At 42.4% G+C, this 22,404-nt stretch overlaps 1 protein-coding gene across 15 annotated transcripts in view; it reads left to right on the top strand.

The window, feature by feature from the left end:
* The window catches only part of RNF212B (ring finger protein 212B), a 465,717-nt gene that overhangs the window by 380,632 nt on the left and 62,681 nt on the right, over positions 1 to 22,404 (top strand). For 12 of the 15 annotated variants that reach the window (XR_008845195.1, XR_008845189.1, XR_008845186.1 and 9 more), the window contains one exon: positions 14,029 to 14,090. The exons of 2 other annotated variants lie outside the window; for them this stretch is intronic. Coding sequence is in view for 9 of the 13 variants with exons in the window: in XM_056526195.1 (XP_056382170.1) it covers positions 14,029 to 14,090 (62 nt within the window). In the remaining 4 variants the exon portion in view is untranslated. Of the gene's footprint in view, positions 1 to 14,028; positions 14,091 to 22,404 lie in introns of those variants that run through there. One more of the 15 variants, XR_008845191.1, reaches the window with a different exon arrangement.

Below are 22,404 nucleotides of genomic sequence, written 5' to 3' on the forward strand. Positions count from 1 at the left end.
CAAGGGAGGTGATTGATAAAGCGAAACAAAAAGTGGAGAGGATCAGAGCAGTACAATGAACAACAAAATAAAACAAGCTATTTTTAATAACTGGTTTATGATAGAGAGGGACGAAGATTTGAAAGAATTTGTCATGAAGAAACCTTTAATAACATATAAACGCAATAAAACAACTTAATTCATTTAGGAGAACATATAGTTCAAATTAAACAATTTAACACATGCCGCTCTACACATGTGATCTACGCCCTAATATGTGGTTGCGGTTTTTTCTATATTGGCAAGACAATAAGACCACTTTTTCACAGGGTGAGAGAACACCTCCGCTCCTTTAAAACGGGTATAGGCGCCCCAAGGTTTATTAAACGTATGAAAGATGGTCATGGGGGCCAGCCCGACACGTTGAAGTTTGCAGCCCTAGAAAGGGTAGATAAAACTAAAAGGTTTGGAGATAAGGATAACCAACTCATGTGAAAAAAGGCGTATTGGATCGCATATTTAAACGCAACAGGCCCGCTAGGTCTTAATGACCGGAATGAGATGGGCGCGTTTTTGCTATAATTTATTACTTTTGTATTGCGATCCAATAATACTTCGAATAGCATGCCATGATTCTTGCAGGAGGTAGAGTTCTTATTGTGCAAGAAATGCATTTACTTTGTGAGAAGTTGACATTTTTACAGTTTTCTATGTTTAAAGGAATGTATGTTTACCTGTTACCTGGGATACCCTTCCGGTGGGGTCCTTTTTAAGCACACCTTTCTACCTATGATGTCAGTGAAGGGCCTTATGAAGCGCTTGTAGAGCGAGACGGGTCCGTAGCCCTGTTTGACCTCTTCCGCAACAACACCCCCCTGCATCTTGTCCAAGTGACATGAAATAAAAAATGTTGAAGGACCAACATAAGTGGTGAGTGCGCTTTAGTTATTTTCTCCTGTTTGGATTTAATATAATATGGGGTGTCGTTGCTAGTAGCAGCATTTTCGCTAGAAATAACAACTCCTTAATTCACAATGACCTGAAAATATGCGCCGGTAATAACAGTAGTTGACGGCCACGGTTGTGTTCAAGGTATAGCAGCAGCATGATTTATAGCAGCAAAAGGGAATATATTGGGAGTATGAAAAGAGTAATAATATGTATATATATATATATATATATATATATATATATATTGTAAAAAAAAAATTGCATATATTAATACACAATAAAATCTCAGAAAAATTGCTTCAAAACTATTTAAATTGTTATGGGATGTAATCAGGTGGGTCTAAAAAGTATTGTAAAACTATAATAATTTTCTAATAATTTGATAAAGGATATACATATATGTGAATATATAAAAATGTATTGAATGTACAAATATATATATATATATATATATATATATATATATAATAATTGTCAAGGTATCATAAGAAAAAATTGCTTTAAAATTTAAATAGATATATACTGTATAATAAGTAATATTTATATTTTACTTGAATCTAATAAATAACTTCTGTGGCCTCATTAAGACCTTGGGGCTGCAATGTTTGAAGAGAGTATATCCAGAACCTTTCCTTTCTGGCAAGCACTTCTGCTCTATTTGTAGCATGTGCCGGTATGTAGTCAATTAGTGCAATCGTGAAGGAATTATTCTCTTTATGTTCTGATGTAGTTCTTGTGTGGTCCTCCCTACATATTGTTTTCCACAGTGACAATTGATTAAATATATTACATAGGAGGATTGACATGTTCAATGATATTTTATTGCAAATATTTCTTTTGTGTGTTTGCTGCTAAAGGTGGTACTTTTATGTTGTATATTGAGACAGCACACCTTTTTCTCTGGCATTTTAAGATTCCTTTTGTCTATACAGTTTCATTTGACTCAATCTTTGCTTTTCTTTGTCTTCTGAGGCGGCTAGGAGCCACAATGTTCTGTAGGGACGGTGCCCTCCTAAAAGTTATCCCTGGGTTAGCGGGTAATACATTTTTCAGGTATGGATCCGAGGTTAGTGTTGCCCAATGTTCCTTTAAAATTTGTCTTATCTTTTGTTATCCTGTGGAATATGTAGTGATGAAATTCATAAGGAACTTCTGGGTCCATCAATAGTTATTTTTTTTTTGTTTTTTTCTATAGCTTTTTGTTCTTCATTTGCAGTGGTTCCTCCTGACAAGCATTCTTCATTTTGCGGAATTTTGTTTTTAGAATATTTGCCTGCTCTGTGAACATATTTATATCAGTGTAATTTTTTCTGGCAATCCTAAATTGTCCATAAGGTATGTTTTGCTTCCATTTACCGTAATGTCCACTGTAAAAAGGGATATAACTGTTAGAATCAACCGTTTTAAAATAGGTTGATGTTACTATTTTATCCTCATGGTGACTAATCTGTAGGTCCAGAAACTCAATCGCTATATGGGAGGAGTTAGGGGTTAAAACAATCTCCCAGTTGTTATTGTTAATTTCATGGACAAATTGTTGTAAAGCATTGCTGGTGCCCTTCCATAGTATAAAGAGATCGTCTATATATCTCTTGTAGATAGCAGCATATTTTAGAAATAATGGATTATTTGTTATAAATTTCTCCTCAAAACATCCCATAAACAAATTTGCGTATGAGGGGGCCACCCGGTTCCCCATTGCTGTTCCTTTTATTTGGTGATAAGTATTTCCATTGTAAGTAAAATAGTTATTCTTTAAAATGAGTTCAAGACATTCTATTAAAAAAGTGGATTGATCCGGTGGTATATTCGAGTCTGCGTCTAAAAAAGTCTTGGTGCTTGTAAATTATGATTTATATTTGAATACAGGGCAGTGACATCTAGTGTTACTAGTATCATGCCTTCTTCCCACTTAATGTTTTGCAAAATGGCGATTAATTGGTCTGAATTTTTCAAATAACTGGGTAATTTTTGTACATGTTCTTGGAGTATAAGATCTAAATAATGTGAGATATTGCAGGTGGCGCTATTTATCCCCGAAATGATAGGTCTCCCCAGGGGGTGCTCTTGATTCTTATGAATTTTCTGTAGATGATAATAAAAAGGAACTGAAGGATTTTGTACAAATAAAAATTTGTCTGTCGTTCTGTTGGAATTGCGCCACACTTGTCCAGTTCTAGTCAGAGGTTTCTAAGTATTATTGTATCTATCTAGTGAAACCATTGGTATATATACATTTTCCAATGGTCTCCCATCTCTTTTTGGGACGGACGAACATCTGCTACACTGCTATTGTGCCCCACATATAGTAACACTATGTACACCTATGGGAAACACTAAAGCATGGAGGTACTCTATCTACCACACAAAAATCTAACCGAGAATTTAGCCAAGGAGCGATACCCTCTCAGCACTCCAGAAAATAGTAGAAATAGACAATCCGTGGTTTGGCTTCTTCTCCAGGCCTAGATATGCTACGAGTGTGTTGGGCTGTATTGGGTGGGTGTATGTATTTATAAGTATGTCAATGTGTATGTATATAAATGTGTGAATGAGTGAGAAGAGAATGAATGAGAGTGACAATATAGTTAATCTGCTTGTGGTTTAGAGGATGGTGGTTGAAAATGTATTGTGGGTTAGTTAGAATGTGACTATGTAGAGGTGTGAAACTATGTAGCTGAAAGATGTGGTGTGACTCTGTATCAAACAAATCAATGTCTATGTCCAAGATATGAAAAATAATAATTTTATTGAGCTACAGTATAAAATTACATAAAATGGGAGTGCAGGATCCTTGCACTCACTAAGGCAATTACACTAATCAGATACAGTAAGTTGCCTAAGTTAGAATTAATAAAACATATGCGGCAAGTGTGATATATGTCCAGATAATAATTAGTACCAGTGGAGTGTGGTAAGAGCGCCTGCAGTGCACTTGCAGGCGCTGGAGGCCCCCTATTTGGAGCCCACTGTTCGTGCAAAGAGCAACTCAGTTCAATAGACAAGTATAGTCAATAGGTTTAGCTGAATCCACCGGCCCTCTGGGTCACAACAGCGTGGCGGCTGTATGATAAGGTGAATATAGGCAGCACGGCAGCTGTCAATGACAAATCACAGACTGGCGGCTGTCATGAGATGAAGTCCGGCCGGTACACAGTACTGCTTACCCTTAGATGGAGGATGTGGCGGTCCTCAGTGTTGGAGTCGGGTACAGCGGTGCAGGGTCAGGTTCCAGCGGTCCTGGAGCCGGGCAGTAGTGGAGTCGGAGGATATGGCAGCCCTCAAAGATGGTGTCGGGCGCAACGATGCAGAGTCCGGTTGCAGCGCTGCTGGAGTCAGAGGATATGGCAGTCCTCGGTGGTAATGTCGAGCCCAGTGGCGCAGGGTCCGTGTGCAAGGGAGCATGGTCCGGAGTCCAGATGTATGTCTTAAGTGGGAACGCCCGCTCCTAGGTCTGGTGCCTATGTGGAGGAACGGTGCATGCGGTGGAAATACAGCTGTGATGCCGGTCTGGGTCCCGTTGCAGTAGGGTGAGTTGCAGGGTGCTTCGCTGATGGTGCTAATATTATCTGTGTATGGATCAGATGCGTTTCGGTCCGTCTAGGACCTTCCTCAGTGATCATGAAGTATGCAATGAGTGTAGGTGCTTATATATGAGCAAATTTGTCGGGAAAAGGTAGTTTGAGCCAAAACCCGGTTAGGACCATTTGGACATAGACAGGTGTGTGAATGGAAGATCAGGAATGGAGTTGTCTGGATGGGTATGATTAGTAAATGAATGGTGATCAGAGTCATAATTTACTATATGAATCAGTGTGTATGAGTATATATAAGTGTGGGGTGAGTCTATGTGGATATATAGGGGGAATGAGGTGTTGTATTTGGAGGAGACTGTGTAGGTGTACGGATGAGTATAAATGAATGGATAGTATATCATGGTGAATAATCTAGTCTGGTCGTATGGTCACCATGTGTTATAAGGATAGGAATCATTAAAGATAGGAATACTAAAATAATATGGAGTAAGATCAAAAATAGTAAATAATAAATAAAAATAAAAATAATAATAATAAAAATGAAAATAAAAATAAATAATAAAAATTAAATAAAAATAGAAATATAAAAATATATATATATATAAAATAAAATAAAAAAATAAAAAATATAATAATAAATAAATAAAAAATAATAAAAATCAATACAAATAAATGAAATGTAAAAATAAAATATTAATATTAAAATTAATCAAAATAATAATAATAATAATAATAAAAATTATAAAAATTATAGAAATTTTATAAAAATTATGGTGAAATTGTATGATAAAAAATTATGATAAAAGATTTTGATGCAAAGATGTGATAAAATCTATATGATGGGGAAAATAATACTCAAAGGAAGCCAAAGATCTCCATCTCTGAGTTTAAGCCATATGGTGCTATTGATTGGAACTCGTAAATGTTTCTACTTTCTATGCGTGACATCTTTGTGATATGGTTCCCGCCTCTCCAATCTTTTTTGACTGATTGGATTGCTGAATAGGTTATACCTGATGGATCTTGGTTATGGTGTTCTTTAAAATGAGAAGATAATGAGTGGTTCATAAATCCTGTTTTGATGTTATAGATATGCTCTTTTATTCTTGTCTTTAGACTTCTTTTGGTCCGTCCTATGTACTGCTTTTTGCAAGGACATGTGATGATCTAATGTTCTTGTCACTCTCTGTGGCTTAGATGTTGTTTCCCACTTCAAATATTTGGGTATAGTCATTAATAGAGACCACCCCCTTTTACATAAGACAGAAGGGGTAAGGCAGGTTAATGTCTTACCCCTTCTGTCTTATGTTAAAGCAAATTGAAACTTTCCACTTTACAGCGCCCTAAGGATTTGGGGGGACTGCCCTGCCAGACTTTAAGGGGTATTACTTGGCCGGTCAGTTACGTTACCTCCGACACTGGGTCCTCCCTGACTCCCCACCTCATGCGGAACTTCACCTTGCCTCCTTTTTAGGGCTCACCTCTCGGCATGCCTTCTTGGAAGGTGCTCCCCCCCCCCCCCCCCCACACACACACACTAGGAGGCTCCGTCCTCTCCATAAATTGGCATTGCAGGTGTGGCGTCAGTCACAATTGTATGCCTCCTTTACTGACATCAAAGATGACCTTCCCCTCTGGGGTAATCCCCATTTTCCTCACTTGACGGACTCCCTAGACCCCCCTTTTTAGGTAGAGCACGGGGTGACTCAGTTGGGTGACATGTTTCAGCAGGACGTTTTGAAGTCGTTTGTGCAGATTCAGTATGACCTTGGGATCCCCCGGGAGGGTTTTTACCGGTATCTGCAGCTCCGACACGCCCTGTTCCCCTCACCAAGGTCTCCCATTTCTGCCTATCCCCTCATAGGGGTCCTCCGGTCCCAGGGGCCAAGGGGTTTAATCTCTTTACTCTACACTCACCTCACTAGAGCTAAAATTGCCTGTACCACTGACCTGGCGGAGGCTTATTGGAAGGCATGCATTCCTTCGCTCACCGTGGAGGATTGGTCAGAGATGCTGTCTTCTCATTTGCAGTCTCTCCAGCGGCTAACAATAAACGAATTCAACTATACATTACTCATCATTGCTATCTCACTCCGGTGCGACTTTATAGGATGGGGCGGGTGCCTTCCGATGCCTGCCACAGGTGTCACTCTCCTAGAGCTGATTTCTGGCATATGATGTGGCAGTGTCCCTCCCTTCAGGCGTATTGGCAGAGTATTGTGGATTTCTTGACCTCTCTTATTTCCCTCCATGTCCCGCTGGATCCCCTGGTTTGTCTCTTTGGTTTGCTCTCTGAGGAGGCATGGCAACACCATTTGAGAATATTCTTACGTGAGTCGTTATTCCTGGCTAAGAAAGCGGTGGCCTTGCGCTGGATGGACCCCCGTCCACCCTCTCTATCGCAGTGGCGGAAATTAGTAAATGCTATTCTTCCCTATGAACAGCTAGTTTTTAAACATAGGAAATGCCCTGACAAATTTCATAATGCGTGGGGCACTTGGTGTGGCTCTCCCCTTACCAGATACTCTCCCTCAGCCTTTACATCTTTAATGTCCTCGGGGGCTTTGGGCTCTCCCTTCTAATTCTGCTGACTTATTTCTACTTGCTTTGGTATCATTCTCCCCTGCTTTTCTTTGCTTGTATCTTTGTAAGTGTTGTATCTCTCTTCCTAGTTTTTCCTTTCATTGCCTTTATCTCCGCTCTATTGCGATGCAGCAGCTGGCCTGCCTTCCATCCCCATTCTGCATTTTCCCGGGTCGGATTTTTTATAATTTTTTGGTCTGGGGCTACGCCCCTGTAGTGCGAGGGCATGGGGTTGTGCTCTATGTGTTTTTTAAGTTTTAAGGTTGGGTTATTTATGTTTGTCATGCTCAACATGATCGGTACTGTGTGACATTTGCTCTCCTGTATTTCTGTATCATCGATATTGTTCTCCTGTCATGCATGTGTCCACTCCGTGGGGCTGTTGTATATTCTTTTATTCAAACTTCAATAAAACGAGTTTAAAAAAAAAAATTATTTGTTATTTTACCTGTCCGTGGTTACGGTTAAAAATTATTTATATCCTTTGAAGAGCGCCGCAAGGACATCTCTTTTCCTGCTGAGTCTGCACCAGCTCCAATCCAGTGGGGTGTAAATGCCATAGCACCCCTTGTTATGTTCCGTGAAGGGTGTAGTTTCTGAGATGGGGTCACATGTGGAGGGGGGCGTCCACTGTTCTGGCACTATGGGGGCTTTGTAAACGCACATGGCTCCAGACTTCTATTCCAACCAAATACTCTCTCCAAAATGCCATTCTTGCTCTTTCCCTTCTGAGCATTGTAGTTCACCCACAAAGCACTTTACATCCAAATATGAGATATTTCCTTACTCAAGAGAAATGGGGTTACAAATGTTGGCGGACATTTTCACCTATTACCCCTTGTAAAAATGAAAAATTTAAGGTAACATCAGCATTTTAGTTAAAAAAAAAAAAATTCATTTTCACGTTCAACTTCAATGCAATGTTGTGGGATGTTAAAGGGGTACTCCGGTGAAAATGTTTTTTTTTTTTTTTTTAAATCAACTGGTGCCAGAAAGTTAAACAGATTTGTAAATTACTTCTATTAAAAAATCTTAATCCTTCCTGTACTTATTAGCTGTTGAATACTACAGAGGAAATTATTTTCCGTTTGAAACACAGAGCTGTCACGAGCACAGTGCTCTCTGCTGACATCTCTGTCCATTTTAGGAACTGCCAGAGTAAAAGGAAGCAAACACATGCTGTTCTTGGCAGTTCCTAAAATGGACAGAGATGTCAGCAGACAGCTCTGTGTTTCAAAAAGAAAAGAATTTCCGCTGTAGTATTCAGCAGCTAATAAGTACAGGAAGGATTAAGATTTTTTTAATAGAAGTAATTTACAAATCTGTTTAACTTTCTGGCACCACTTGATTTGAAAAAAAAAAAAAGTTTTTCACCGGAGTAACCCCTTTAAGGCTCATTGTACCCTTTGTTACGTTCCTTGAGGGGTGTAGTTTCCCAAATAGTATGCCATGTGGGGTGTTTTTCTTTGTTCTTGCAACATGGGGGCTTCCTAAATGAGACATGCTCCCCAAAAACCATTTCAGCAAAATTCGCTCTCCAAAATCCCATTGTCGCTCCTTCCCTTCTGAGCCCTCTAGTGCACCCACAAAGCACTTTACATCCACATATAAGGTATTTCCTTACTCGAGAGAAATTGGGTTACAAATTTTGGGGAGTCTACAAGAACATGTTAGTGTAAAAAAATTATTTTGAATTTTCTCCTTCACTTTGCTGCTATTCCATTAACAACATTTCTGAATGTCATTTTAAATACTTTGAGGGTGCAATTTTTATAATAGGGTCATTTATATGAAGGCCCCTCAAATCCACTTCAAAACTGAACTGGTCCCTGAAAAATTCAGATTTTTGAAAATTTTGTGAAAAATTGGAAAATTGCTGGTAAACTTTGAAGCCTTCTGATATCGTCCAAAAGTAAAAACATGTCAACTTTATGATGCAACCATATAGTAGACATATTGTATATGTGAATCAATATATAATTTATTTGGTATGTCTATTTTCCTTACAAGCAGAGAGATTCAAAGTTTTTCATGAAATGTTGGAATTTTTCACCAAAAAATTATGCAAGTATCGACGAAAATTGACCACTATGTTAAAGTAGAATATGTCACAAAAAAACATTCTCAGAATCAAATTCATAAGTAAAAGCATCCCAGAGTTATTAATGCTAAAAGTGACAGTGGTCAAATGCACAAAAAATGTTTGGTCCTTAACCCCTTAAGGACAATGGAAGTACTCCTACGCCCCCGTTTCCGAGTCCTTAAGGACCGAGGACGTAGGAGTACGTCCTGTCCATTCCCGGCCCCCCGCCGCTAGCCGGAGGGGAGCCGGTGCCCGATGCCTGCTGAAATCGTTCTGATCCCCGGCGTCCCTGTTGGGATCGGGGCCCCAGGAGCGATGGCGGTGGTGGCGAGGGACTGACCTGTGTCCCGGAGCAGCAGTAGGAGGTGAGTGACAGCCTCCTGCTGTTGCTTAGCAACAGCTTCCAGCATGCAAAAAGGGCATGCTGGGAGCTGTAGTTATGCAACAGCAGGAGGCAGACCACCACAACTCCCAGCATTCCCTTATGAGCATGCTGGGACTTATAGTTTTGCAACAGCTGGAGGCACATTTTTTCTATGGAAAAGTGTACCTTCAGCTGTTGTATAACTACAACTTCCAGCTTGCACAATCAGCTAAAGTGCATGCTGGGAATTGTAGTGGTGCATCTGCTGGATGCGTAACTACAACTCCCAGCATGCCCATTGGCTGTCGGTGACTGCTGAGAGTTGTAGTTTTGCAACAGCTGAAGGCACACTGGTTGTGAAACACTGAGTTAAGTAGCAAACCAGTGTGTCCCAGCTGTTGCATAACTACAATCCCCAGCATCCCCAGCCAAAGTAGTATGCCTCCAGCTGTTGCATAACTACAAGACCCAGCATGCCCTTCCGCTGTCCGTACATGCTAGGGGTTGTAGCTTTTGCAACAGCTGAAGGCACACTGGTTGCAAAACACTGAGTTTGCTACCAAACTCGATGTTTCACAACCAGTGTGCCTCCAGCTGTTGCAAAACTACAACTCCCAGCATGCACTGATAGAACGTACATGCTGGGAGTTGTGGTTTTGCAACAGCTGGATGTTTCTCCCCCCCCCAATGTGAATGTACAGGGTACACTCACATGGGCGGAGGTTTACAGTAAGTATCCAGCTGCAAGTTTGAGCTGAGGCAAATTTTCTGCCGCAGCTCAAACTGCCATCGAGAAACTACTGTGAACCCCCGCCCGTGCGACTGTACCCTAAAAACACTACACTACACTAACACAAAATAAAAAGTAAAAAACTCTACATATACACATACCCCTATACAGCCCCCCTCCCCTCCCCAATAAAAATGAAAAACGTCTGGTACGCCACTGTGTCCAAAACGGAGCCTCCAGCTGTTGCAAAACAACTAATCCCAGTATTGCCAGATAGCCACTGACTGTCCAGGCATGCTGGGAGTTTTACAACAGCTGGAGGCACCCTGTTTGGGAATCACTGGCGTAGAATACCCCTATGTCCACCCCTATGCAAGTCCCTAATTCAGGCCTCAAATGTGCATGGTGGTCTTTCACTTTGGAGCCCTGTCGTATTTCAAGGCAACAGTTTAGGGCCACATATGGGGTATCGCCGTACTCGGGAGAAATTGTGTTACAAATTTTGTGGGGTATTTTCTGCTATTACCCTTTTTAAAAATGTAACATTTTTGGGAAACCAAGCATTTTAGGTTAAATTTTTATTTATTTTTTACATATGCAAAAGTCGAGAAACACCTGTGGGGTATAAAGGTTCACATTACCCCTTGTTACGTTCCCCGAGGGGTCTAGTTTCCAAAATGGTATGCCATGTGTTTTTTTTTTTTTTTTCGCTGTTCTGGCACCATAGGGGCTTCCTAAATGCGGCATGCCCCCAGAGCAAAATTTGCTTTAAAAAAGCCAAATGTGACTCCTTCTCTTCTGAGACCTGTAGTGCGCCAGCAGAGCAATTTTCACCCCCATATGGGGTGTTTTCTGAATCGGGAGAAATTGGGCTTCAAATGTTGGGGGGGTATTTTCTGCTATTACCCTTTTTAAAAATGTAAAATTTTATGTAAAAATAAAATTGTTTTTTTCACATATGCAAAAGTCGTGAATCACTTTACCCCTTGTTATGTTCCCTGAGGGGTCTAGTTTCCAAAATGGTATGCCATGTTTTTTTTTTTTTTGCTGTCCTGGCACCATAGGGGCTTCCTAAAGGTGACATGCCCCCCAAAAACCATTTGTCGCTCCTTCCCTTCTGAGCCCTCTACTGCGCCCGCTGAACAATTAACATAGACATATGAGGTATGTCCTTACTCGAGGGAAATGGGTTTCAAATACAAGTAAAAATTTTCTCCTTTTTACCCCTTGCAAAAATTCAAAAATTGGGTCTACAAGAATATGCGAGTGTAAAAAATGAAGATTTTGAATTTTCTCCTTCACTTTGCTGCCATTCCTGTGAAACACCTAAAGGGTTAAAACACTTACTGAATGTCATTTTGAATACTTTGGGGGGTGCAGTTTTTATAATGGGGTCATTTGTGGGGTATTTCTAAGATGAAGACCCTTCAAATCCACTTCAAAACTGAACTGGTCACTGAAAAATAGTGAGTTTGAAAATGTTGTGAAAAATTTCAAAATTGCTGCTGAACTTTGAAGCCCTCTGGTGTCTTCCAAAAGTAAAAACTCATAAATTTTATGATGCAAACATAAAGTAGCCATATTGTATATGTGAACCAAAAAAAATTTCTTTTGAATATCCATTTTCCTTACAAGTAGAGAGCTTCAAAGTTAGAAAAATGCTAAATTTTCATTTTTTTCATAAAATTTGGGGATTTTTCACCAAGAAAGCATGCAAGTTACCATAAAATTTTACCACTATGTTAAAGTAGAATATGTCACGAAAAAACAATCTCGGAATCAGAATGATAACTAAAAGCATTCCAGAGTTATTAATGTTTAAAGTGACAGTGGTCAGATTTGCAAAAAACACTCTAGTCCTTAAGGTGTAAAATGGCCTGGTCCTTAAGGGGTTAAATGGGCACTGTGAGATACAAAAACTTTTGATATGTTGTAAAGCATGTATAACCAATAGGTTTTTCAATTGCTTTCATTAGAACATTTTCAGTATTTCATACTTAAAAAGCCAGTCAAACAACAGCCCCCCCCCCCTGCCTACTTGGACACATACTAGTCCTGCTGTGTCCATGCTTCATGGACACACTTCCTTGATTGACAGCTTTGAGCGCAGGGCTCACAGCTGGAGGAAAAATCCTCCCACTGTCAGCTTGTGTCCCATTACTGTCAATAAGGACAAGCTGGGAGTTGTAGTTTTGCTAATGCTAGGGGAGATGTGAGCAGACAGCATACTGAGGGAGGGGGCGGAGACCTGTACAGTGAGGCCACGCCCCTTCCCTATGAGAGGTAATTCAGACTAGTGAGCTAAACTAAAAGTGTAATAAAAAAAAAATAAAGGTGCTAGACACATAAAAACTAGATGTACATGGTCAGGATTAGGTACATATATATAAATGTTTTTTGTTGGATCTGATGGGTACGCTTTAAGGTCATAATGGTCTTGGTCCTTAAGGGGTTAAATTTGCTGTGGAAAGTGAATCATGATAAAACCCTTTAAATGGATTGTTTTATCACAGACATTGGTGGCATATAACTTATCGGTTATCTGTTGTGATAAAAAATTTTTACACACTGATTTCCTTTCCATGCAGAACATAAAAGATTGCACACTTACCTGCTGTTTGGTTTTGATATCAGGCTTTTTTCTTGCAAGCAACTGGAATTAGGTCTCATAAATGTATGCCCCAATAATTTTTTTTTTTTTAGAACTATGCCCAGGCAGGTACTAAATAGAAAAATAACATACACTTACCTTTCTCTCTCCCCAGCCACTGCTTCTTATATGGAACTTCTGGTTCGCTGTGTACAACACCTCAGATAATTGGGGTTGGCATGTGCAGTTGCTGCTTAGCCAATTAGTTGCACATGACAACACCGATTCCATTGCTGTTTATTAAAACCAGGAGCTCTGTGAGTATAGGAGTGTTGGGGGAATGAGAAAGGCAAGTGTTTGTTATGTTTCTATTCAGCACCTGCCTGTGCATAGCTCATAAAAATAGAACCCCCTAGAAAATACCCTTTTAACACTTGCTCATTTAGTCACATGAAAAATTTAAGGGGTATTCTGGGCAAAAATATTTTAGCCCCTATCCAAAGGATAGGGGATAAGATGTCTGATTGCGGGGGGCCTGCCGCCCTTCCCGATCTCCCTGCAGCACCCGCATTCTAAGCGGGAGCTGCGTCTCCAGTTTCGGAAACCTCCGGGTCATGCCCCGCCCCCTTCATTCATGTCTATGGGAGGGGGCGGGACGGCCATCATGCCCCCTCCCATAGACATGAATGGAAGGGGCGTGGCATGACATCACGTCCCCAAAACCCGGAGGTTTCCGTAACTGGAGAAGCAGCTCCCGCATAGAATGTGGGTGCTGCAGGGAGATCGCAGGGTGTCCCAGCGGCGGGTGTCCCAGCGGCGGGCCCCCCGCAATCAGACATCTTATCCCCTATCCTGTGCTGTACATTTGAGCACTAATAATAAAGTAAAAATAGAATTACATCAAGATATGTCAAATGAGTATGTATTTATTAATTACATCTTTTTGCACCAGCATATAAGATAGCAAAGAAGGGAACTATCCAGTGCAAAGGTAAAAAGTAAAACGATGTTCTTGCTTTATAAGAAATCCAAGTACATACAGGACATATACAGGATTAGTGCTGCACCTGATGCTTTTTGCACTCAATTGCACTTAGTCATAGTGTGGCATACTATGACTAAGCCCAACTGAAAGTTAAATGCAGGATAGTTGTGGTAAGATTGAGTTAAAAGAGAAAATAATGAGACATACAATATATTTCCTTTTTACAGCACCTGCAAGAGATTCTTTTACCACCCAAAGTAACAACATAGACCGCCTAAGGGCTATTCAGGTAGATATGCTTACATGTCTGAATTTATAGAAATGAAAGAGCTTTCTATCCTGAGTGTAATTTACAGGAATTAGACTTTGTGCTACAGTGGGTATGTGGATAAAGGAAAAATGATTAATAAATATATATCTCACCAATAAGGTTTACTAACTACAGTGGCAAAATATTAGGGACCATATTTGTAATCAGTATTCATTACAAATTTGGTAAAAAGTTTTTTGTAAAATGAATAGTAAAGATTAAAGTTCATATAATTAGTATGGAGTGACAGCACATATGATCGTTAATTGTTACATATATACTCCTCTTTACCACAGTTGAGTAAATGTGGTACCCCGCTATAGTAATTGCTAGGAGTCCCTAGTTTATTGGTAAAAATTTTTTTTAAAGTATGTTAAAAATGTAGCTGAAATTTTAATTTCTTGTAGTCCATAGGTAGCACATAAATGGACTACAAGAATTTCAGCAAAATTCTCCACTTCCTGGACATCCTTTGGTAGTGTCCTGGGAATTCGACAGCAATATTAGAAGGGGACTATATACAGTGGTCCCCCAGCTCACAATGGCCTCAAGTATAAAAATATTTTCAACATACAATCGTCTTTTGGGCCGTTGTAACTTGAAACCAGACTCGCCAATAAGAATGATAATTTCACTGGTAAAATATCTATATTACTGGAGCGCATCCACTGACTGGGTATCTAGTAGCACCTCCCTACAGTACATGAAGGTACTTCATGTTTTGTACTGTACTGTTCTTTACCTGTTCCAGGGTTACCTGCTCCTTTGGTAACAAGGTGGAAGTGGCTCCATTTTACTTTTTTGGAATGCTGTGTGTACTGTACAGGACCCTGAAGAAGCTCATGTCCTCTACATTGACAGTGATTTACAGCTTTTAGCTGCTTTTATTTATTTTTTTGCTTTATCTGTATTAGTTAGCTGCTTATTTTTCTTTAATGCTCATTTTTTTCTATTTTTGGATGACATTTTGGAGTTTGGGAACAAATTACCAAATTTCCTTACAGTTAGTTCTCAACATACAATGGTTTTAAGATACATTAGTCCTCCTGGAACCAATTAATATTGTAACTTGAGGGACCACTGTATTTTAAGTACCGTATTTATCGGCGTATAACACACACTTTTTAGGCTAAAATTTTTAGCCTAAAGTCTGTGTGCATGTTATACGCCGATACACCCCCAGGAAAGGCAGGGGGAGAGAGGCCGTCGCTGCCCGCTTCTCTCCCCCTGCCTTTCCTGGGGTCTAGAGCGCTGCTGTCGGCCCTTCTCACCCCCTGGTTATCGACAGCCAGGGGGAGAGAAGGGGCAGTGGCACCCATTGCCGGCGCCGCTGCCCCGTTGCCTCCCCCCATCCCCGGTGGCATAATTACCTGAGTCGGGTCCGCGCTGCTCCAGGCCTCCGTCGTGCGCCCCCAGCGTCGTTGCTATGCACGGCGCGGCGCACTGACGTAATGCGCCGCGCCGTTCAGCGCATAGCAACGACGCCGGGGACGCACGCCGGGGGTGAGAAGGGCCGACAGCAGCGCTCTAGACCCCAGGAAAGGCAGGGGGAGAGAAGCGGGCAGCGACGGCCTCTCTCCCCCTGCCTTTCCTGGGGGTATATCGGGGTATACACGCGCACACACGCACCCTCATTTTACCATGGACGTTTGGGTAAAAAACTTTTTTTACCCAAATATCCTTGGTAAAATGAGGGTGCGTGTTATAGGCCGGTGCGTGGTATACCCCGATAAATACGGTAACTTGGATCACTCTTTTACCAAAGGCTGACCTCTCAGAGGATTGGATGTCGAGTCAATAATGTTTACTGTTTGATTGTGAAGCCCAAGTGGCTGCTTTGTGGATCTCCTCAAGAGAAACCTGACTTTTCTCTGCCCAAGATGTAGCTGTTGCTCTGGTTGAATAAGCTTGGATAGATAATGGCAACTCCAACCCTTCTGCTATAATTCATCTGGTTAGAGTGGCTTTACTAGCTCTTTGACCCATAGTCTGGCTGACACATTACAGAAAAAGAGTGCTTCAGAGATTCTGATTTCAGCAGACCTATCAAGATAATATGACAACAGGGGCGGACTGACAACACTTGGGGCCCCCGGACCAAAAAAAGGCAAGGGCACCTGCTAGGCTCTGCAGCTCGTCAATCTTCTGCCACGCCCCTAGTCCACCCAAATCCCACACACAATAAACTAAAATTTATATATGTAAAAACACTTTAACGTAGGTAAATTTCCATGACCAATAATACTGGAATACAAGTAAATACATACCACCACACAATAACTGGATAATACCGCCATACTGTACTGAAAAAAAACACTATACACAGACCAGTATACTATAAAGGTTCTGTATACAATATATAATTGATTATATACAGGACCATACGGCTATAGATAACAGCTGTACACAGGATCTGCACACCATATAAGTATATGTAAGTGATTACAGTTACATTTTGGGACTCACAATTACGTCTTTTCTGATCAGCGGCGTCCTCTTTCCTTTTCTTCTCTGTCCGAATAAGACTACCATGTGGATCTCTTAACGTCTGCAGGACAAACATGTCAGACTCTGCATTTTTCCAGTGCCCTCCCCTCCTCTTCAAAATCTTTCCATCTATAGGCCCACAAACTGTAATAATGCTCTCCTTGGTGTCCAGCACAGTAAAAGGGCAGATAGGTAGGTAGCCAGGTAAATATGTAACTAGGTAGGTAGATCAGGAAGCCAGATATATAGGTAGGTGACAAGCCAGGTAGGTAGAGAGCTAGCTAGGTAGTTAGGCAGCCATGTATGAAGGCCAGGTATGTACATAGTTAGGTAGCTGGGTATGTAGATAGTTAGATAGCCTGGTATGTAGGTAAGTAGTTAGGCATCCAGGTATAAAGTTAGATAGCCCCCCTTCCCTGTAGGTATAGGCAACATAGTTAACCCCCCTTCCCCAAAAGTATAGGCAGCAGAGTTAGCTTCTCCCTTTCCCCATAGGTATAGGCAGCAGACTTAACCCCCCTTCCCCATAGGTATAGGCAGCAGAGTTAACCCTCTTCCCAAAAGGTATAGGAACAGAGTTAACCACCTTTTCTCCTTAGGTATAGGCATCAGAGTCCCCCCCCCCTTCCCCATAGGTATAGGCAGAGTTAAACCCTCTTTTCCCCATAGGTATAGGCAGAGTTACCCCTCCTTTTCCCATAAGTATAGGCAGAGTTACCCCCCACCTTTTCCTCTCAGGTATAGGCAGAGATACCCCTCCCCCTCTTCCCGATTGGTTTAGGCAGAGTTACCCCCCCCCCCCCCCCGTCTTCGCCATAGGTATAGGCAGAGTTACCCCTCCCCTTTCCCAAATGGGTATAGGTAGAGTAACCCCACTTCCACCCCTTTCCCCATAGGTATAGGCAGAGTTACCCACCCCCCCTCTTCCCCATAAGTATAGGAAGAGTTACCCCCCCCCCCTCTTCCCCATAGGTATAGGCAGAGTTATCCCCCCCCCCCCCTTTCCCCATAGGTATAGGCAGAGTTTCTCCCCCTCCCCTGCCCCTTTCCCCATAAGTGAAGGCAGAGTCCCCCCCCCCCCCCCCCCCCCGGGCCGGGTTTAGGCTTAGCGTGGCCCTAGGCAAAATCAAAAGAGGGGCCCCAAAAGTCGTAATAGTGCACTAACCAGATTTGCACATTTTTGGTCCCTTCAAATACCATAAAAAATATCTAAAAAGCAATTGAAAAGTCCCATCAAAACAAAAATGGTACCGATAAAAACTACAAATCAAAGTGCAAAAATTGACCCTCATACATCCCCATATACAGAAAAATAAAAGAGTTATAGGGATCAGAATAGTACAATTTTTTATTCTTGTATAGTTCCCCCACATTAGGTTGGCAGTATAGTTCCCCCACATTAGGTTGTAGTTCCCCCACATTAGGTAGGCTGTATAGTCCCCCCACATTAGGTTGCCAGTATAGCTTCCCATGATTAGGTTGGCAGTATAGTTCCTTCACATTAGGTTGTAGTTCCCCCACATTAGGTTGGCAATATAGTTCCCCCTAGAGTAGGTTGTAGTTCCCCCACATTAGGTTGGCAGTATAGTTCCCCCCACATTAGGTTGTAGTTCCCAGACATTAGGTAGGCAGTATGTTCCCCCACATTAGGTAGGCAGTATAGTTCCCCCACATTAGGTAGGCAGTATAGTTCCCGCCACATTAGGTTGGCAGTATAGTTCCCACCACATTAGGTTGTTGTTCCCCCACATTAGGTTGGCAGTATAGTTCCCCCCACTTTAGGTTGGCAAGATAGTTCCCCCACATTAGGTTGTAGTGCCCCCACATTAGGTATAGTGATGTCGCGAACATAAAATTTTCTTTTCGCGAACGGCGAACGCGAACTTCCGCAAAAGTTCGCGAACAGGGTGAACCGCCATTGACTTCAATGGGCAGGCGAATTTTAAAACCCACAGGGACTCTTTCTGGCCACAATAGTGATTTAAAAGTTGTTTCAAGGGGACTAACACCTGGACTGTGGCGTGCCAGAGGGGGATCCATGGCAAAACTCTCATGTAAAATTACATAGTTGATGCAGAGTCTGGTTTTAATCCATAAAGGGCATAAATCACCTAACATTCCTAAATTGTTTGGAATAACGTGCTTTAGCCCCCTTTAGGCAGCACATAGAGCCCCCCTTTAGGCATCACATAGTTAGATCCCCCTTTTAGGCAGCACATAGATTCCCCCATATTAGGCAGCACATAGTTAGAGCCCCCCTTTAGGCAGCACATAATTAGAGCCTCCCTTTAAGCAGCACATAGAGCCCCCTTTAGGCAGCACATAGTTAGATCCCCCCTTTAGGCATCACATAGTTAGATCCCCCCTTTAGGCAGCACATAGATTCCCCCATGTTAGGCAGCACATAGTTAGAGCCTCCCTTTAAGCAGCACATAGAGCCCCCTTTAGGCAGCACATAGTTAGATCCCCCCTTTAGGCATCACATAGTTAGATCCCCCCTTTAGGCAGCACATAGATTCCCCCATGTTAGGCAGCACATAGTTAGAGCCCCCCTTTAGGCAGCACATAGATTCCCCCATGTTAGGCAGCACATAGTTAGAGCCCCCCTTTAGGCAGCACATAATTAGAGCCCCCCTTTAGGCAGCACATAGTTAGAGCCTCCCTTTAGGCAGCACATAGATTCCCCCATATTAGGCAGCACATAGATTCCCCCATATTAGGCAGCACATAGATTCCCCCATATTAGGCAGCACATAGATCCCCCCATATTAGACAGCACATAGTTAGAGCCCCCCTTAGAGCTGTCACACCACATATGATTTGCACTAGTGTGACAATGAGCCCAGCAGGCCCAAAAACTCCCAAGTGTGAAGTGAACTGACTGATGTTAATTTCGCAGCCAAAAAAGTTTTTTTTTTTTTCAAATTTACACTACGGTCACACCACATATGATTTGTACTAGTGTGACAATGAGCCCTGAAGGCCAAAAGACTCCCAAGTGTGAAGTGAAGTGACTGATTTAATTTTCCAGCCAAAAAGGTTTTTTTTTTTTTTTTTTCAAAGTTACACTAAGGTTACCCCAAAGATGATTTGTACTAGTTGCTGGAAAGAAAAAAAAGTTTGCCAGCGGAGTACCCCTTTTAAACAGTGATTAGCCAACCAGGGTGCCTCCAGCTGTTGCAAAACACACGGACTGATGTTTGAGCCCTTTTAATACTGTAGTTACTGGACTGAAAAAAAGTTTGCCAGCGGAGTACCCCTTTTAAACAGTGGTTACCCCACCAGGGTGCCTCCAGCTGTTGCAAAACACACAGACTGATGTTTGAGCCCTTTTAATACTGTAGTTGCTGGACTGAAAAAAGTTTGCCAGCCGAGTACCCCTTAACCAGAGGTTACCCAACCAGGGTGCCTCCAGCTGTTGCAAAACACACGGACTGATCTTTGAGCCCTTCTAATGCTGTAGCTGCTTGAAAGAAATCAAGTTTTCAACCCGAGTACCCCTTTTAACCTGTGGTTCCCTCCCAACCAGGGTGCCTCCAGCTGTTGCAAGACACACGGACTGATATTTGAGCCCTAAAAAGGGCTTTTTTGGGTGCTGTCCTTAAAGCAGATGTTATATTAGTGGTTTAGGAGTGTAGTGGACCCTGAATGAACCACCTAGCTATCGCTTTCCCTTTTACAGCAAGAGCAGCTTCACTTTCCCTCCTCTCTCTAAGCCTACAGCATGCTGAATGAAAGTAAAATGGCGTCCGTGCAGGAAGTAGGAGGGTCTGGAAGGGAGGGTCTGCTAGTGATTGGCTGTAATGTGTCTGCTGACTGTGACACACAGGGTCAAAGTTTACCGCAATGTTAATGAATAGGGGGCGGATCGAACTCCACATATGTTCGCCCGGCGAGGCGAACGCAAACAAGCGAAGTTCGCCGGGAACCGTTCGCCGGCGAACAATTCATGACATCTCTAATTAGGTAGGCAGTATAGTTCCCCCACATTAGGAGGGGTGGCACCCCTGCCACCTCACTCCTATCCATTCAGGGGGATCGTGGGTGTTTTGGTCAGCCCCGTTCCCCCTTATTTTCTGGGTCACCAGAGACCCGTATAACCCGGAATCGACCGCCGACATCGGGACCCCCCAGGGGTTTGCACCGGGGAGCCTGCTGAATGATTTCCAGTGGAGTACCCCTTTAATGGCTTCATATTGAATGACAGAGTTTGATCTATAGAACACCATTTCTTCTGACACCACTGATTCTCCACATGTGCACCCCAGCCTCAGTTTGACGCATCTGTGATGAGGACTTCGGGAAGTGCTACTGTTCTGCCTTTCTGTAGACAACCTGACACTAGCCACCCCTGATATTCTTGAAGTGGCTGGGAATGACCATTATCTGATCCAGGCCTATGAAGCTGGACCTGTTCGATTGATTTAGTATGCAACTCTAAAAAAAACTCTGAAAGGAGCTTTCGCATTCCTGACTGGTGGAATTTATTTATTTTTTTAAGTCAACTGGTTCCAGAAAGTTAAACAGATTTGTAAATTACTTCTATTAACCCCTTAATGACACAGGACATAAATGTACGTCCTGGTGCCCTGGTACTTAACGCACCAGGACATACATTTACGTCCTGTAGAGAGATGAGCTAGGTTACAGTGATTCGATTCGTCACAAACTTCTCGGCTCGGCAGTTGCTGACTTTAGTCTGCATAAATTAGTTCAGCTTTCAGGTGCTTCGGGGGGTTGGAAAAGGTGGATACAGTCCTAGGAGAGAGTCTCCTAGGACTTTATCCACCTTTTCCAGCCCACCGGAGCACCTGAAAGCTGAACTAATTTATGAAAGCTAGAATCAGCAACTGCCGAGCCGAGAAGTTTGTGACAAATCGAATCCCTGTAACTTCGCTCATCTCTAGTCCTGTACATGACCGTGAGCACCGGAGTGGTGCTTGTGTCATGCACGGCAGGTCCCAGCTGCTATCAGCACCCAGGGACCCTCCGGTAATGGACATCAGCAATCATGCTGATGTGCGCCATTAATCCCTCAGATGCTGTGATCAATACAGATCACGGCATCTGCGGCAGTGCGGTCGGTAAAATGGATGATCGGATCGCCAGCGTCACTGCCGCAGGGATCCAATCATCCATAATGGTGGACGGAGGTCCCCTCATCTGCCTTCCTCCGTCTCCAGGGGTCTTCTGTTCTGGTCTGAGATCGATCAGACCAGAGAAGAAGATCGCTGATAATAGGAGTTTATTTAAACCCCTGTAAGGCTCTTTTGCACACCATTTGCCTCTAAGCCCTTGAGAAAGCCACAGCTTGTGGCGAAACCTTGGGCGGGCAGGCAATGTGTGATTGATTTTAATTTTAATTCACTTAGAGAATTGTGGACTGCAGCCACAGCTCTCTCACACACAGATTACTAGCATGCAGTTGCATGCAACCACTATCACTTCAGCACTTGTGGATTAGATTTTAATCATGGCTCAATAAAAGTTATATTTTAATAGTGGATGGGAAATTTAGGGTACTAGTGATCGCATAGCGATCAATTGTAAAAAAAAACTTAGGTAGTAGACACAGAACGTACCTCAGGATATAGCAAACACAAAAAGAGAAAAGAAACTGGGACAAGACGGAAAAAAGACTAAAAAGGAAAGAGACACAACAGAAAGAGACAAGTAGACACACCACAAAAGAACGCAGCCGAGGCAGAGGCTGACAAGACCCCAAAGCGAATGCTCCTGGGAAGGCAGAGCTACTCCTAGCTGACTAATTGTGTGGGACAAAGGGACCACAGCACAGAAGTCGGTA

The sequence above is a fragment of the Hyla sarda genome, chromosome 1, assembly GCF_029499605.1.
Source record: "Hyla sarda isolate aHylSar1 chromosome 1, aHylSar1.hap1, whole genome shotgun sequence".
Taxonomy (NCBI): domain Eukaryota; kingdom Metazoa; phylum Chordata; class Amphibia; order Anura; family Hylidae; genus Hyla; species Hyla sarda.